At 32.5% G+C, this 15,559-nt stretch overlaps 3 protein-coding genes across 7 annotated transcripts; 1 reads left to right on the plus strand and 2 right to left on the minus strand.

The window, feature by feature from the left end:
- The first annotated feature begins 6 nt into the window (after positions 1-6).
- LOC106765773 (proteasome subunit beta type-1) lies at positions 7-2,353 on the plus strand. Of its 4 annotated transcripts, none has more exons than XR_002668929.1 (7): positions 7-170; positions 335-416; positions 911-1,040; positions 1,116-1,258; positions 1,344-1,430; positions 1,502-1,640; positions 1,968-2,353. XR_002668929.1 is itself a non-coding variant. In XM_014650502.2 (6 exons), the coding sequence occupies exons 1-6, from the start codon at positions 40-42 to the stop codon at positions 1,574-1,576; spliced, it is 648 nt and encodes a 215-aa protein (XP_014505988.1). In that variant the 5' UTR covers positions 7-39; the 3' UTR covers positions 1,577-1,935. The 4 variants fall into 4 exon arrangements, 1 of the variants encoding a protein (XP_014505988.1); XR_001376077.2 differs by having other exon boundaries at positions 2,046-2,353; XR_001376078.2 differs by having other exon boundaries at positions 2,133-2,353.
- A 2,251-nt stretch (positions 2,354-4,604) lies between these two features.
- LOC106767497 (senescence/dehydration-associated protein At4g35985, chloroplastic) lies at positions 4,605-6,789 on the minus strand. Of its 2 annotated transcripts, none has more exons than XM_014652402.2 (5): positions 6,079-6,789; positions 5,565-5,698; positions 5,306-5,472; positions 5,139-5,223; positions 4,605-4,899 (listed from the first exon to the last, which is right to left on the minus strand). In XM_014652402.2, the coding sequence occupies exons 1-5, from the start codon at positions 6,655-6,657 to the stop codon at positions 4,734-4,736; spliced, it is 1,131 nt and encodes a 376-aa protein (XP_014507888.1). In that variant the 5' UTR covers positions 6,658-6,789; the 3' UTR covers positions 4,605-4,733. The 2 variants fall into 2 exon arrangements, with proteins under 2 accessions (XP_014507888.1, XP_014507889.1); XM_014652403.2 differs by having other exon boundaries at positions 5,310-5,472; positions 6,079-6,788.
- A 2,196-nt stretch (positions 6,790-8,985) lies between these two features.
- On the minus strand, positions 8,986-15,270 carry LOC106769323. The gene is made up of 14 exons (XM_014654895.2): positions 15,040-15,270; positions 14,035-14,090; positions 13,778-13,952; positions 13,311-13,412; positions 13,018-13,089; positions 12,572-12,688; positions 12,385-12,462; positions 12,065-12,127; positions 11,875-11,971; positions 11,144-11,222; positions 10,857-11,068; positions 10,200-10,345; positions 9,614-9,736; positions 8,986-9,473 (listed from the first exon to the last, which is right to left on the minus strand). The coding sequence occupies exons 1-14, from the start codon at positions 15,115-15,117 to the stop codon at positions 9,312-9,314; spliced, it is 1,560 nt and encodes a 519-aa protein (XP_014510381.1). The 5' UTR covers positions 15,118-15,270; the 3' UTR covers positions 8,986-9,311.
- Between the last annotated feature and the right edge of the window lie 289 nt (positions 15,271-15,559).

The raw sequence follows: 15,559 nt of genomic DNA on the forward strand, positions 1-15,559 counted from the left end.
GCTCTCTCTGAAGGAGTATTTTCAATTTTTCATTTGGTGATGTTTTTATTCACTTTGCATAGATCTTGTGTTGCGATTGCTGGAGCCGATTACTGTGTTATCGCCGCAGACACCAGAATGTCCACCGGTTACAACATCCTCACTCGGGATTACTCCAAAATCTCCCAATTGTATGATTTTCCCCTAAAATTAAATCTAGTCTGAAATAATTACTTTTTTATTTTTCAATTTTTCTGAAATTGCTTACTTTACTTTGTCTTAGCATTGTTTTTATCTTAGCATTGTGTTTGTTTGTGTTGATNGAGGATATAACTAAGGTTTCTATTGTTTACAGAGCGGAGAAGTGTGTGATGGCTTCTTCTGGTTTTCAAGCTGATGTGAAAGCCTTGCAGAAGGTTTTGTCTGCTAGGCATTTGGTGAGCTAAAAACTCTCAACGATTAAAATAACTGAAGAGAGCTATTTAGACTTGTGATTACTTTTGGGTTTGCCTTGTAATGTACTATGTTATGTGCTTTAATCTCTTAGTGTGTGTTCTGTCCGCTTGTTTATCTATGTTGATGTTGGATGAACTAAGAACTATGATTGGGTCCAATCTAGTTTGTTTCCAACCCCCTTGATTAAAATAACTTATGAAATGATAAACCTATAGTAAACATGTTAGGCAAGTACTCAATGATATGTTATTATTTGTACAAGTAAGGTGTTGAGTGAATGTTTTGATATTTTCCATGATACTGTGGATTGATTTTCTTATACTTGGTTTAGCTTTTATCTTGTAAAACCGGGGAAACTGCTGTAATAGGCCCTTTATTTGTCATATACCTTCAGTTTCTCTCTTATTTTAAGTTCACCGTGACAAAAAACTTGGAAGCCTTTCATCTTGATATCATCTTTTGACTCTGAATGCAGATTTATCAGCATCAACATAACAAGCAAATGAGCTGCCCTGCAATGGCTCAGCTTCTTTCAAACACACTTTATTACAAACGCTTCTTTCCCTATTATGCATTCAATGTTTTGGGTGGCCTGGACAATGAAGGTATGCTATTTTTAGCTTTCTATGCTTTCACGTCTCATTTTTATGATTGCTAATTGCCACTTCAACCTGAAACAGGAAAGGGATGTGTTTTCACATATGATGCTGTTGGTTCCTATGAGAGGGTTGGATATAGTTCTCAGGGTTCTGGATCCACACTTATCATGCCATTTCTGGATAACCAGCTGAAGTCTCCTAGCCCACTACTGTTACCTGTCAAGGTGACATGTGAAATGGACTCTTTGCTTGAAATATTTGATTCTTTAGTTTTATCAACGGACACTAACATTAAAAATTTTCTTTCAGGATGCCGTTACTCCACTGTCTGAATCAGAAGCAGTTGATCTGGTTAAAACCGTTTTTGCATCTGCTACTGAGAGGGATATATACACAGTAAGTTTGTGTGATATAATTACCATTTGACTGTAGGATGAACTTAGAACTTAATGTGAATGTTTTTACAGGGGGACAAGGTTGAAATCGTCATCCTAAATGCCAGTGGTATTCGTCGTGAGTACATGGACTTAAGGAAAGACTAGTGCTCTCTACAAAACGTTTGAAATGCTTCTGGAATTTTAAATGACAGTGGGGTTTTCCCATGAGGTAAAATTAAGAATAGCATTTCCTCTGAAGTTGCTTTGAGCAAGTACTTTTCTGTTCACATTATAACTACTAGGATTCACTTATATTTATATCTTGTTATAACTTGTTTAACTGCCATGTTTTCTCATGATTGCATTGTGTTTTGCTTGGTACGTGCAATATCCCACAAATATTTTCTCAAAATTACCTTTTAAACCATTTAGCATGGCTCTAGTCCTTAATTTACCTTGTCCTTAATGTACCCATTTTAAATGTATCTGTGAGGTTGATGATGATAAAATAAACAGATTTCTCAGATTTAACTGTTGTGTCCTTTTTCTTAAAAAGATTATCAGCTTCAGTAAACAAGACCGCAGAATATACATTTCCGCTTATTTTCTCAAAACTTGGTCTTTTGAAATTCAGTTTTGCCCCTGAAGTCATGGATTATTGAAAGCTCTTGCAAGTTTGAGTGAAGCTCATTATGCATGATGCTTAAGGGAATTTTTACAGGTTTATGCTCCAGAAGTTTCAGAATAGTTTTCCTCTAGTGTAATATTTCAGCGAATATTGGGTGTGTGTACTCAACATACTTGGATATGATATGATACCGTGAAACACGCCATGTATATTCGGAGTAAAGATGACGTGTTTGTTGTATGAGATGTACCAAACACCCCCTACTAACGATTATTCATTTGACTTTCTTAATGAGGCATGTTCAGATTACAAAAGAGCATCTTTGATCTGGATACACAGGGTTGCTATAGAGTAACATTTTTGGGTGTAACTTATTGTTCCTAACATATTTGACCGAATCACCCATTATTTTATAATCAACTTCGAAATGTACAAACTTTTCAGAAGATCCATTCTAAATTGAATAGGGGTGATCCAATCCATTTAAGTGGCTTAATATCTAAACTATGCCACCTTTGGACAACAGTTTTTTATTGGACACTTTATAGTTGGATTTCAAAATAGGTAAACTTTTACCCAATGAATAATATTTTCAGTTTAATTATTGTTTTGTATCAATGCGAGCTAAACTCACTAGCTTTGTGGAGGGTTGTGAACTTGCTAAAAACAAACCCGCTTAAAACGAGGCTTAGCGATGCAGTTTTTGCACGTTGTGGGTTTTGTGGGCAAACTCATTTTTATACTTTCATTCTTAATGTCATCTATAAAAGAAGACTTCTCAAACAAGAAAACTACGTGTGGTGACAAAATGAATGTGGCAAGACCTAGGCCATGAAAGATTTATGGGCAATGACAATTTGCTAAAGAATACTATTTTTTTTTTTTAATTAGGTTGCATGAATCACACAAAAAGATAAGAGAAACATAAGGAGTTTGAGTTTAATTTTTAAAACCTTTTCGCAAGTAAGAGAAAGTATTAATTGTTGGTTAGATCCTAATCAAAGAAGAATGTGATGTGTGCTTCTGTGATATGAAAAAGCAAGAAATGGTATTATCTTAAAACTATGTTTTTAAACAAATAGAAAAACCCAATTATAGGATTAGGTCACATGATAAAAAAGGTGATAAAGAGAAAAGAAAAAGCATAGGAATTTTATATTGGTTTGGCTAAAATAATATATTAAATTAAAAATAGGATGAATTAAACTATAAACAAATTTTGCAAAGAGTATTGACTTTTATTAAATCATTGATCAAGGTGCTAAAATAAGTTTTACTAATATTTAAAATTCAATATTGAAAATTAATTGAATTATAAAGAAAGATAAAATAATGTGATAAATAATATATTGATTGATGGAAGAAGAGAGAAGAGATTGATATAAAATTTATTTTGATTAGTCTTATAAAACAGTTAAATTCAATTGTTCAATACATTGATCAAGTCAATTTATTGACTTTTAACGATTTTCAACCGAGGTGGTTCCACCAAAATGTCATTTACAGAAACTTACATTTTATTTTACTAAGTATTCGAAATCATATACATCAATTATTAGTATGTTGTTCCAACATTCTTTAAATTGAAACGCATGACTTAATAACAATTTTTAGTGACTTAAGCCTTAAATATTGTCTTGTCTTGGTGTTCTAAATGCATTCTAATTTAGTTATATTTGTGTCTATGAAACTTAAGGACGAAAATTAATTTCCTTGTTGTCTGAAACACTACTTCTTTGTTAGATTATTTGAAGTATTATTTTTAAACACGCTTTATCTATATTTCTTATTATTTTTTTAAATTACGCTTAAATTCTTTTAATTGTATTAGAAGCTATCAAATACTTGTAAAAGCTAAAAGTACACATAATTATATTACGATTTTTAATATTGTTTAAACCATTACTGTCAAAATATTTGTATACATTTTCTCACATCGTTTTAACCAGTATATGCTTATTAAAGTATATTTATAATCCGATCTTATAATCAAGCAGAAAAAGAAAAGGAAATGAACAATTTGCGGATTATATACACTTCTCTCTAATAATTTGATAATTTTCAAAATAAAATAAAATAAACTTTAGGTAAAGAAATACTTTTATTTTAGTTCCTTAAAATAAAATGGAAAAATTATTGTTGGTAGTTAAAATATAGCTATAACAAGTGTTTAAAATTTTCACAATGATACATGTTTTTTTTTAATTATATATTAATCAAATGCAATTCCGTATTTCTATTTTTTTTCTAATTATTTCTCACTCCTTCATTTTTTTTGTTCTATTTTAAGATGGAATGGACTCATGCGGATTGTAAACTCCTATGGGTGAACTAAAATAGAACTAATTTATTTACTAGATTTATAAGTAAAGTTTAAATACGGTGAAAGCTTATTCTAATTTTTTTTTTTTGTCTTGAAGCTATATGATAAAATATAGAAATGAATTTTAAATATTGAAATTAAATTAAATGCAGAACTATCTAAATTTAAATTAAATGAAAACCTTTTTTTTTTTTCTTTTAAGTTTTAACTGTTACTGCAAACTAAGTGATAAATTTAGATGGGTTTGCATTTCTATATTTAAAATGTGAAAGCCTGAAGTGATTAAAATAGGTACAAATTGTTCCACCACATGGTGTTTATCTTCATTAAACCTTTTATAATCAAGTAAAAAAGAAACTTAACTTGGTTTTTTATTTAAAAGTTGGAACCTTGGCAGCTTTTTTGAGCACTCCATTGGTTGCTGAAGAAGCTGGAGTTAAAGCTTTTCGTATCTTAAAGACATTCCAAGCAGTGTTTGCAGCATGTCCAGCAGCTGCAAATACATGTTCAGTAGCTTCCCCTGCACCTTCCCCAAACCTATTGCCAAATCAAATCTTTTAAATTCAACTTTAGGCAAAAAAGCATATGCATATTACTTAAATATCATATCATAAGTATAACATTTAACCTACTCTTATTTGAAGCACTTTTTAAACAGTTTAGAGTACATTCTTCTGGTAAAAGTTATATCTAAGAGTTTAAGAATTTTGTAAAAAGATAGTAACCAGTTTGCTTAAACTTAAAATAAGTAATAAAACTCAAAATTTGTCCTTTACCTGTTAGAAACCGCTTTTGATGCAGCTTTGGAAGTGGCAGAAAGAGTTTGTTTTTCAGCAGCTTCGACAGCATCAAGAACCTTGTCTGCAGCACATTAGAAGAGTCAGAATATCTGAAAGAAAAAGTACGGTTTGAAGTGTTTCAGATGGTTTTAACTTTTACTCACTCACTGCATCAAGGGAAGCCAAAAGAACCTCCCCAGGAAGCATCTTTAGGAATGCCTTTCCTGGTTGGGATTTAAGCACAGGACTCATCACTGATCCACTGACTATACCAACACCATTAAGCAGAGATTTGCTCAACTTTTCTGTCATCTTGGAAACGTTTCTCACACTATAATGCAAATGAAAAAGACATTTAATGTTACTCATTCACATGTGCACTAAACATAGTGATTTATGTGTCCAGTTTCATTCCTTGAATACCGTTTGAGATTTTTATTAATCTTGTTCTTCTTTGAGGCGCTCAAAGTCTTGTCCTTCATGCTTTCCCTGGCCACAATAACACCATTTTTCACATCTGCAGAACTATTTAGGATCGTTTCTCCTCCTTTCTGGACCTGGTGATTTTCCACTCAGAAAGTTTTAGACATTTATTGGTATAAACAGCATTTTGATTGTCTTTTTTTCTTTTTTCTTCAGACAGACTATTCACTTGATGTTTATAACTTTGTCTTTGTAATTAATTTCACTTGAGTTTTAGTCTCAAAAAGCTCATGTAAATGGTATTTTTAATTCCTTATGTTAGCAAAACTCTTAAATGGTGTTACTGACAAAAAACGTTCTGATAATAATATATATAACTGCTACAAAATTTTATAACGAGAGTGCAATATGGAAAACTTTCGTCACACATTTTTCTAGCCTCAAGAAATTACAAGGGTCAAGCATCATAAAATAAAAGTGAAAAGCAAAGGGAAAACACTGAAGAGAACAAAACCTTATTGGTGTAAGCATTGCTGCAGATGAAGATGCCCTTCACAATCTGACCAGTTCCTCCTGCAATTGCCTTGGCCAGAAAATGATTGTAGTTATCAACCTTTGGAGCAAACTCCCTCCAGTCTAGATTGTTCTTCTTGTTGAAATTGAAGCCAGAAAAGCAACAGTGGTCCTTGAGAAACGAGTCCAGCGAACTCAAACTTCCCAAAGTAGCTTCTGAAAAGGTCACACCATAGCTGAGAGGCTCACCATCTTTCACCAGCAAGGAAAACAGGTAATGGAGAGCATCCAGCTTAACTACTGGCTCATCTTTTGTCAAAGGCCATTGAAGATCATCTCCCACTTTTATGATTGTAGCCAGAGACACATTCTCTTCGAAGGTTTTCACGATCATGAAGTGGCCTTGAGCCAGTTCAAGAGCTTCTCCTTCATCCATCAGATGAACTCTACACGCTGCTACTTTTATGAGAACTTCTCCAACACTTGCAGTTCCAGGCATGGAGGTTCCCATGGGTGGTACTGTAGCTGAGGAACCACGGAGGCAACACGCCATCACTGTTTTCTCCTTCTTGGCAGCCATGTTAATCGAGAAAAAAGGCAATAGGGAAACTTTTTCTTGCTGTGGATTTCTTTGCTCCTTGCTTTATTCTGTTCTTCGTGACTTTTTCAGCAATTCCTTAATTATGAAATTAACTTAGTTTTTCAAAATTTATCAATGATAAAATGTCTTTTTTTAGAGAAATATTCGTGACAGTTCGTAATCATCAAAAGTAGCCTCACAAATTATTTGCGTAAAAAAAGGACAAGGACTCACCCATGCATACATAGTTTAGATAATGTCAAGATTTACAAACAGTTACTTGTGTTGTTTTGTAATCATTGTCTTATTTTTTTTTTTTATAGTATAGTATATCATTGAAATAAACTTTCAATTTTAACAGAAGAGAAACACCGTCACACTCCCAGAATTGTAAGAAAATTTTGTAATTTTATAATTTTGAAAAGTGGCAGCATTTGCATTAGTCAAAAAGTCATTCCAAATATCTGGTGCTAAGGTGAACTGACTTTCGGTGGAATATATTCTATAAAAAGAAACTAGAAAATATCTTATAAAAGATTGAGAGCACTGATATGTGGCTATAATATATATTCTATCATAGTTAATACTCTTTTATCTGCATAAAAATGAGTATATTGATTAAAAAATATATTAATCAACCTGTGTTGGAGATACCATACCATCTACTACAGATAAGTAGGCACCCTTTTTTTTTTAATACAGCTACATACGTAAGAGAACAAAATCACGTCAAATTGAAATAATGACAAACAATCTATCACTGCAGGCTTCAGTGAGACAAGGATGAAATTAGTTTGTAAAGATATTATTGCATAAACAAAGGCAACAATGGATACCTTATTGAAAAATGTGCAAGAGCATTACAGCTTGCCCCCAGTGTTAATTTGAAAATTTTTTATAGTATGATCGTTTTTTTGTCTTTGTTGAGAATTAATTTGAAAATTTCACCCTGCAATTATTTCCTTGTTTCTATTCTTTTGCAAGTTACTGATTCATGATTTACTGTTGTAGGAATGAGTCAATTTTCCGTATCAGTGCAGATAAGACACAACAAATTGAAGTTAGTAAATTCAAATATATAAAATTGAATGATACAATATAATATTTTACCAGTAATCTTCTATAGAGATAACTACTGTTGGTTTCTTAAAATTGAGCAGGTACACTAAAAAGCCATCACTACAGTGTAGGTCTGTTTTGTCTGGAAGATTACAAAGTTCCAAGTTTTTAGGTGTTTTCTTTCTCTTACATATCAACGTAGCAAAATGTGTTAATTAAGATTATTTTAATTTAGTTTAATTTGTTGACATTATGATGAAAAATTTATTGACATAAAATAGAACAGAATTGTATGATATATTTGAATTTTGAAATTGGGTATGAAATCTACTTAACAAATTCTAATTTTGTTCTGTCTTACTATAAACAAATTATAATTTTGTTCTATCTTCCTATCCTATATCCTGATAATAGGTGAATATTGAGTATTAACTATACCATCACTGTAAAAGGATATATACTACTAAATGGGTTTAAGCAAATCTTCAGCTTTTGCAAAGAATAATTCAGTCTTGAAAATATGATTTATAATTATCTTTTAATATTTTTATTTCAATTTCTTTATTTTTATTATCTCCTATTTTTTTAATGATTTGGATTATTTTTACTATGTTGGTGGTTTAAAATTATAAATTTTATCTTAAAATCTTATTCAATGATTTAAGTTTTGAATTTTTTCAAAATTGTCTACAGATATATTGCTAGTCGTCTTAACAACTTGTAACAATGAAATATTAATGAACCAAATTAGACGGTTTCCAAATTACAAGACTAAAAGATCATGTTATTTTTTTTTACTTAAAGACTAAAAAATCCAAATATGGTAAATGAAAGAACTCCTATAAAGTTGAAGTACATAAATTGACTTTGATCTACAAAGGAAAAAATAATTATTCTCTAATTTTTGGAGTTTTTTGAAACACGTTTCATTTACCCAGATAAAGATAAAATTGGGTGTTGATGGATACGAATTAATTTTAGAAATTGGTTTTAAAATGTTGTTTAAAACCATGCCAAGCCAATGATACACAAAAACCGATCTCAATTGTAATCTAATGCAACAGTTCTCTTTGATCATACGAATAGAGGCGTTGTTGTAGGAATAACATGTTTTGTAATGTTTTTTTTTCTTTGTAATTATGTAAAAAAGGTATATAAACCTTTTTAATTTCATTTTCTTTTACTCATATTTTGTTGAGTTATTTATTAATTTTAAAACACTTTACGTAATCATTCCACAGTAAAAAAAAAGTTAAATTAATGAATCAATAAAAAGAATAAACTAGATGTTTTTCTTACCATTGTCTGGATGTGGATGTAAATCGCTACCTATATAATTCTGCAATTCTTGATCACTGTATTACATAAATCAATCACCGAACCGTTACAATTACAAAATCAACCCTAAGGGAGAAGGCCTGGGCTATAAAAAAATCATATGGATTGAATGGACAATGAAAAAATGGAACTGGAATTCCTACCACACTAAAACAATCAATCATGAATGCACCAAACAATAATTGAGACCAATGTGATCTATCAACACCCATGCTTCCAGAGTGAGGCAAGGAAATTGAGAGAAGAGAAGCTCGTTCCTAGTTATCAAATTTCTTGGGTTGATGCCATTGTGCCAAACTTCTGGACAAAGAACTCAGGAATGATCCTCTAGTAGGCATCCCTTTCTTTCCATATAAATGTTTTCCTCCCAAATCTGTGAAAACTGGACCCATATCCTTGCTTCTTTGAGTTCTTTCAATCTGCAGAACATACCAAAAAAAGGAATATATTCTGGTTAAGGAAACAGCTGTTAGAGTTCATCTGGTCTTATAAAAGCTAGGAACCCCTGCACTGGCCTAATAAGGAAATCACAGATTACATAAAGCATCAACCATCTTACCTTGCTAATTTTCCCATCTTTCAAATAGTACCGAATACCAGACCAGTTGATAGATTGAGAAAAATGAGAGCGGAAGGCAGATACGGGATATAGAAAGTTATCCACCAGCATTGCAATGAACACCTGTTCAAAAGAAGTCACTTTCTAACTTTACCAACTAGTAGCAGGCTTTTTTGATATTTCACACCCTTTGTATCATAATACTACATTCATAATCATCCCCAAATATAAATTTTTCCAACATATACTCACAAGTCCATGCATTACTTTCTCTATTTTATACCATAGTTCAACGTGTTTATGCCAGTGGCTGACCCACGTCAATTCTTTGTGCTTTCAATGTTTGATGGCACTCAATTTATGTTTGTTGTTTTATCAAATTTTAGAATATGAAGAGTCACAAAATACTGCATCGTTCTCCTCCCCTTGAATATCATTGTTATAGCTATAAAATTGGAATACAAGGTTTACATAACGATTTACTCAGAAGAACTCAACTTTACAGTAAAAATGTACAATACATCAATGATAAACCATGCCAGTCAAATTTGTCCACATAAAAAACAGGCAAGACGAAAATACTTACAAGACACCAATTATAAGATGCGAGGGAGAGTTGTGGCGCCTCTGGAGATAACATGTTGCACAGCTGGACTTCTATCCGCGTCAAGTTCCACATTGAAAGAAGTTCAACAAGAGTGCATATAGCTAGGATAGTCACCAATAACAACCCTGGGAAAAAGGTACTCATAAAAACGCAAGAACTGAAAATGTAAAGTTTCATGGGAAAAAGTTCATCTCACAATAATGCAGTACACCCCATTTATATTTTCCTACAGCCCCGTCTATTCATGGCAAATACAGAAATGTCACCAGTGGAAATGTAACATATAACAATGGGAATAGAATGTTATGGCTGGATTGAATTTCATGTCATCACATTGCGTTATTAAAAAAGATAATCCAAACCATATTGATAGCAGATAACAGTTTATATAATATTCCACAGAAGGTAATGACCATTAACATAAATAAAATTCCAATAAAGTTCTTATATAATAACAAGTATTTATGAAATCCATGTAAGACGAAAAAATCACACACAAATACTCATGAATAGAGAGCTTCTAAAACTGCATATAAGTTGAACAATAATCCTGTTTCAGCATCATAGTCCTGCCAGTTTTTATCCACGAATCCACACACTAACAACATACCTAGAAAGGAAAAGTAGTGTGCTCACCACCAGAATTGTAGGTAATTTCTTCAGGAAAGAACTCTTTATTGTAAAATCTTAAGGCTGCTGCAACATGAATCATCGCCATAAAATATGGTGCTACAAATCCCCATGATAAATAACAGTGAGTAGTAAACAATGCACGATTCATTATCCAGTTAACATTTGTTGTGTAGGACTCCAAAACAAATGTTTGCTTCCTCAAGTAATTCCAATATCTACACACGTTAAAAAGAAAGTAAATCATCAAATATGCAAAGAAACACAATTTAAGATGAGAAATAATCACAAACCTTCCAAAATTAAGATCACTTGCAAGGGGATGAGGAAACACAGCAACAGGGGGAGAAGTAATGAGCCTTTTGTGAGCCCCTGTATAATAAATTATAATACTTGTTAGAATATTAAGATTCTTATTCTTTTAGATGACGCATTTGTTGACTTATTAAGTAGGGGTATAACAAAATTCACAACGGTACTATTTTGGCCTATATTATCAGTATAAGTATGACCATTAGTGGTTAGTGCAAAACATTAACACCTGTAAATGAAATACAAACACATATATGTTCTCTTTTCTCATTATTTTCCAACTTATCTGTATAAATTCAATAGCAATGAACTCACTCAATAAATAGGAATGAAATGATAGGAGAAAAACATTAAATATGTTCCAAAAAAGGTTAGTCTGTCTAAATTGAATGATTAGGAGCCTATTGCATTGCCAAAAAAAATGATGTCATATATGTATGTGAGTGTGTGGAGCAGTCTCTTGCACAATAATAGTTTAATGAACACAACATTACCCAAAAGAAAACTACTATCATTCGATGTCATTTTTCTGCAAGATGCACATAAACAAGAAGAAGAAATTGTTCATAGAATTGCCAAATCTATAAGGAATTAGCTTCTTCGTGGATCAATCTTCAAGTAATCACTATTTTCAATGAATGATACAGATAAAGTAGTTGTATACAATGACAAAGTGAACATAAGCAAAAAGATAAGAGAACCAAAGATTAACCGGATATGGCTGCAAGAGTCATATCATCAGAATATCCTCCATCTTTAAGTCCTGAGACTACACCATAACGATCTTGCCTAAAGTCATCAGCATGCATCTGGAAAAAAAAAAAAAAAAAACCTAAATAGTTAGAACATGAGTTTCTTCAAAGCATCAACTGAGTAAAAAAAGAACAGCAAAAGCTACTTGCCATCATGCAACCTCCCCACAAAAAGAATGTTTTTCCACCAGTGGCAAAGCCCATTGAACAAGGCTGTGAAATAAAATAAAAACACATTAGGAGCAATAGAGTGGAATTGTTATAACTAAATCTAGTCAAATAATAGGATTTACAAAGGATCCAAACTAAAAGTTATCCAATAAATCCTGAAACTTGAGTAAAATTCAATTAGCTGAGTTTCATTCGTAGGACTTGTACACTTTATAACAAAAGGAAAATAAAAGAAAACTCAATCTTATACACAGACATGTGCTGCAGAGATTGGAGATATAAATCAGGAAGTTGTGTACCATATGGTATTCATAGATGCAGTAACTCCCCAGGCTTCCAGATGGCAGATCAAGAGGGTATCCCGTTTGAATAAATATCTGCTAAGCATCAAATAAATAAGACCATAATAAATTCAGGGAAATGAAACCACAATAATTATAATTAATCATTTACAAAAGAACCACAATAAACAAATTTAAGTTAGACCTCAGGGTTCTTCTCCATCTCACGAGTGAGTGCTCCAATTGATCCAGGATGTAACCTAACATCATCATCCAAAAACAATACATACTTGCTATCTTTATGCATTGTCTCCACTCCAACCTGCCCAGGTGTTAAGACCAATCAATACACGTGTGATTGGTAAAAATACATAGCAAGGAAAATTAGGAAATTAACAAGGATGCACATGAACCAAATATCAATGTGGGATTTCTGCGAGTTAACCCTGGTCTTTCACATATGTATTTGCCTAGTTAGTGTTACATATAGAGAAGTGCTTTCTAAGATCCAAGATCATCATTTTTAACATAGATTTAGATTGACTTCCAAAAGATTACAAGATAAGATTACGTTCTGCATATAGCATGGCCCCAAGGAAACACCTAGTATTTGAAAAAACTATCAAAAATCATGTTATCAAAATTCCATACCAATTGATTGTGAATTTTTTGACTACAAGTTGTTGACAAACCAGCTACAACAACCTTAGCATCAACATGATCCTGCATATATCAAATAGGCAAGTATTTAGCGTGAATGAGACACAAACAAGGTAATGGAGACAGTGCAAAACAGAAAACAACTAACTCCAACAGGGCAAAGCAATTAATTGAAAGGACTAAGAAGTGTGCAGCTGCAAAACTTAAACGCAAATAGTGACCGACATGAAAGTGGAAATAAAATGAAAAACATGAGAGAGAATAACTTGTGAGCTTATTTATACCTCAAATTCTGATATTAGCCTTGATACAGCATGGTAAGCAGGATCCTCGGTACTTTCTACCACAAAAAGAAATTCAATAGGACCACCATATAGAGATGTTATCTGTGTTTAAAATGAACAGAATCGTATATTAAAGAAAGTGGACAACAATCGTTCACAAACAAACTTCAAGCATTACGGAAAAGATACTCAAAATTACAACCAATTATTATTTACTATGCAACAAAAATGAATAACTAATAGTATGACTACAATGACAATAGATCATACCATTTAAATTACAAATTTAGGAAAATGCAAGAGAAAGTGTGTGAAATACATAAATCATACAAGATCAAGTCATATTTCAACTTTCCTATTTCTAGTGTATTACTATTACTTGTGAAAGAACCAAAAAGGCACTGCACAGAAACCAAAATATTGGAAACCTCAAATAAATTCCAGGGGCATGTCATATAACTTATCACCTGACTCCTCCAGTTATGGAGATTATGTTCTCCAAACCCTTTTAGCGGCATAATCACAGTTACTCTTGGAAGATTGAGTTGGTAGGAGTGCTCAAGTTCGTTAATGTCATGAGAAAGGAAAGAAAAGCTATTGCCATTCTTCATACAATCCTTCATTTGTTTGATCTCTCTGTTCCTGTGAGTGGGGGAAAAAACTGTAAATTTCTCAATGAAATGCCAGCGAAAGTGCTTCCTAGTTGATTTATATCAATGACTACCTCACATAAGAAGCACAGGCCCACCCAAGAGCAAGTGTTAAGCAAATCATACACCCCTGCAGAGCAAACATAAAATTCAGGTTTCAATGCAATATTCTCTAAAAAAACGGTGAAGAAAACAAAGCGAGATTTCATTTTAAGGAAACATAAGTAATTATCATGCAATATTGAAATGCAACAGTTATATTGCCATACTTAAGACTGCCACAAATACACACAGCCCATATTCTGACACTTAAGGTTCCATTACCTCCTTTATCATTTCCATTTCATTTAACAAACATGCAATTTTACAGTCTGAGCTTGAAATGCAGTTCAAGGGAAATCCCTTTCAACAATGCATAATATTCTATCTCAATTCTCTATAATGATTCTTCTGTTTCTAAATGTTAATTTAAAGTCTATATAGACATCCCAAACTAAAGGCATTCTGGATGCTAAATCAATAAAAATGGCATGCATGCCTACCAGGCCAAACTAGGTCCCTTTCTCAAACCAAAACAAAACGATTCAATCCTCATCCTGGAGGCAGAAATTGGTTTTAACAACAACCCAGAAAAGAAAGAAACTTCAATTTAATTCAAGAACTAGCAAATTGCCCCAGTTGCTTAAATCAAACGCATCATTACCAGCACGGAAGCTTTATCTCGTGTTTCACCAAGTGTCATTGGGAAGCACGTCATCCAGACATACCCACTTTCCCCTCCCCAAACCCTTTATAACCACAAACAAATAAAACATAAAAAGCACAATTTTGTTCGGTACCAAAACCTTCATAACTTAGCTGAAAAACCCTGGCATAAAGATGCCGAATGAAGAGCAACAAGTTCATATTGGTGCCCACAAAAACCTGTAAGCCAAGAAATGCTAGGAAGGAAACAATATCTAACCACAAACAAGAGACTAATGCTGAATTAGCTGAACAATAATTGAGACGAAATTAGTCACCCCCAAAATCAAGAGCTTTAAACAGATATAGATCAAAAAGTGATAGAAGTGAAAAACCTGGATCTGAAAGAAAACCGCGATGGGACTACACAAGACCCTGCTCAGAGAAAACAGTAACAAATCAAAGGAAGACATTGTTGTGCTTTCTTCTCTCTGAACACTTTCTTTTCTGTCTGTCACTGAACGGAAACGCTCGCAGTGTCTCTCTCTACCTCAGAAGGACATGAACAACACAGAGAGAAACACAAGCTGCAACAGAGCTGGGGAACTCTCTCAAAGAAAGCTCCAATTCAATTTAAACACTTATTGCGTAATTAAGGATTTTTTAAATTCAAAATTTCATCATCACCTTCAAATAATATTTGTTCAATACAACCTGGTATTTTTAGCATATTAATGCTATATTTTCTTCTTTATCTTCTACAAACCTAGTTATATAAAGTACTATTTAATTTCAAATATTAATGAAAATTAATTGCATTTAATATATTTCTTTTCTTTGGTGGAAAATATTTAATATCTTCTACATATCCAAATTAATTATTTGTTTAATAATTATTTATGGAATATAATAGGA

This window comes from Vigna radiata, chromosome 7 (genome assembly GCF_000741045.1).
Source record: "Vigna radiata var. radiata cultivar VC1973A chromosome 7, Vradiata_ver6, whole genome shotgun sequence".
Classification (NCBI taxonomy): Eukaryota; Viridiplantae; Streptophyta; class Magnoliopsida; order Fabales; family Fabaceae; genus Vigna; species Vigna radiata.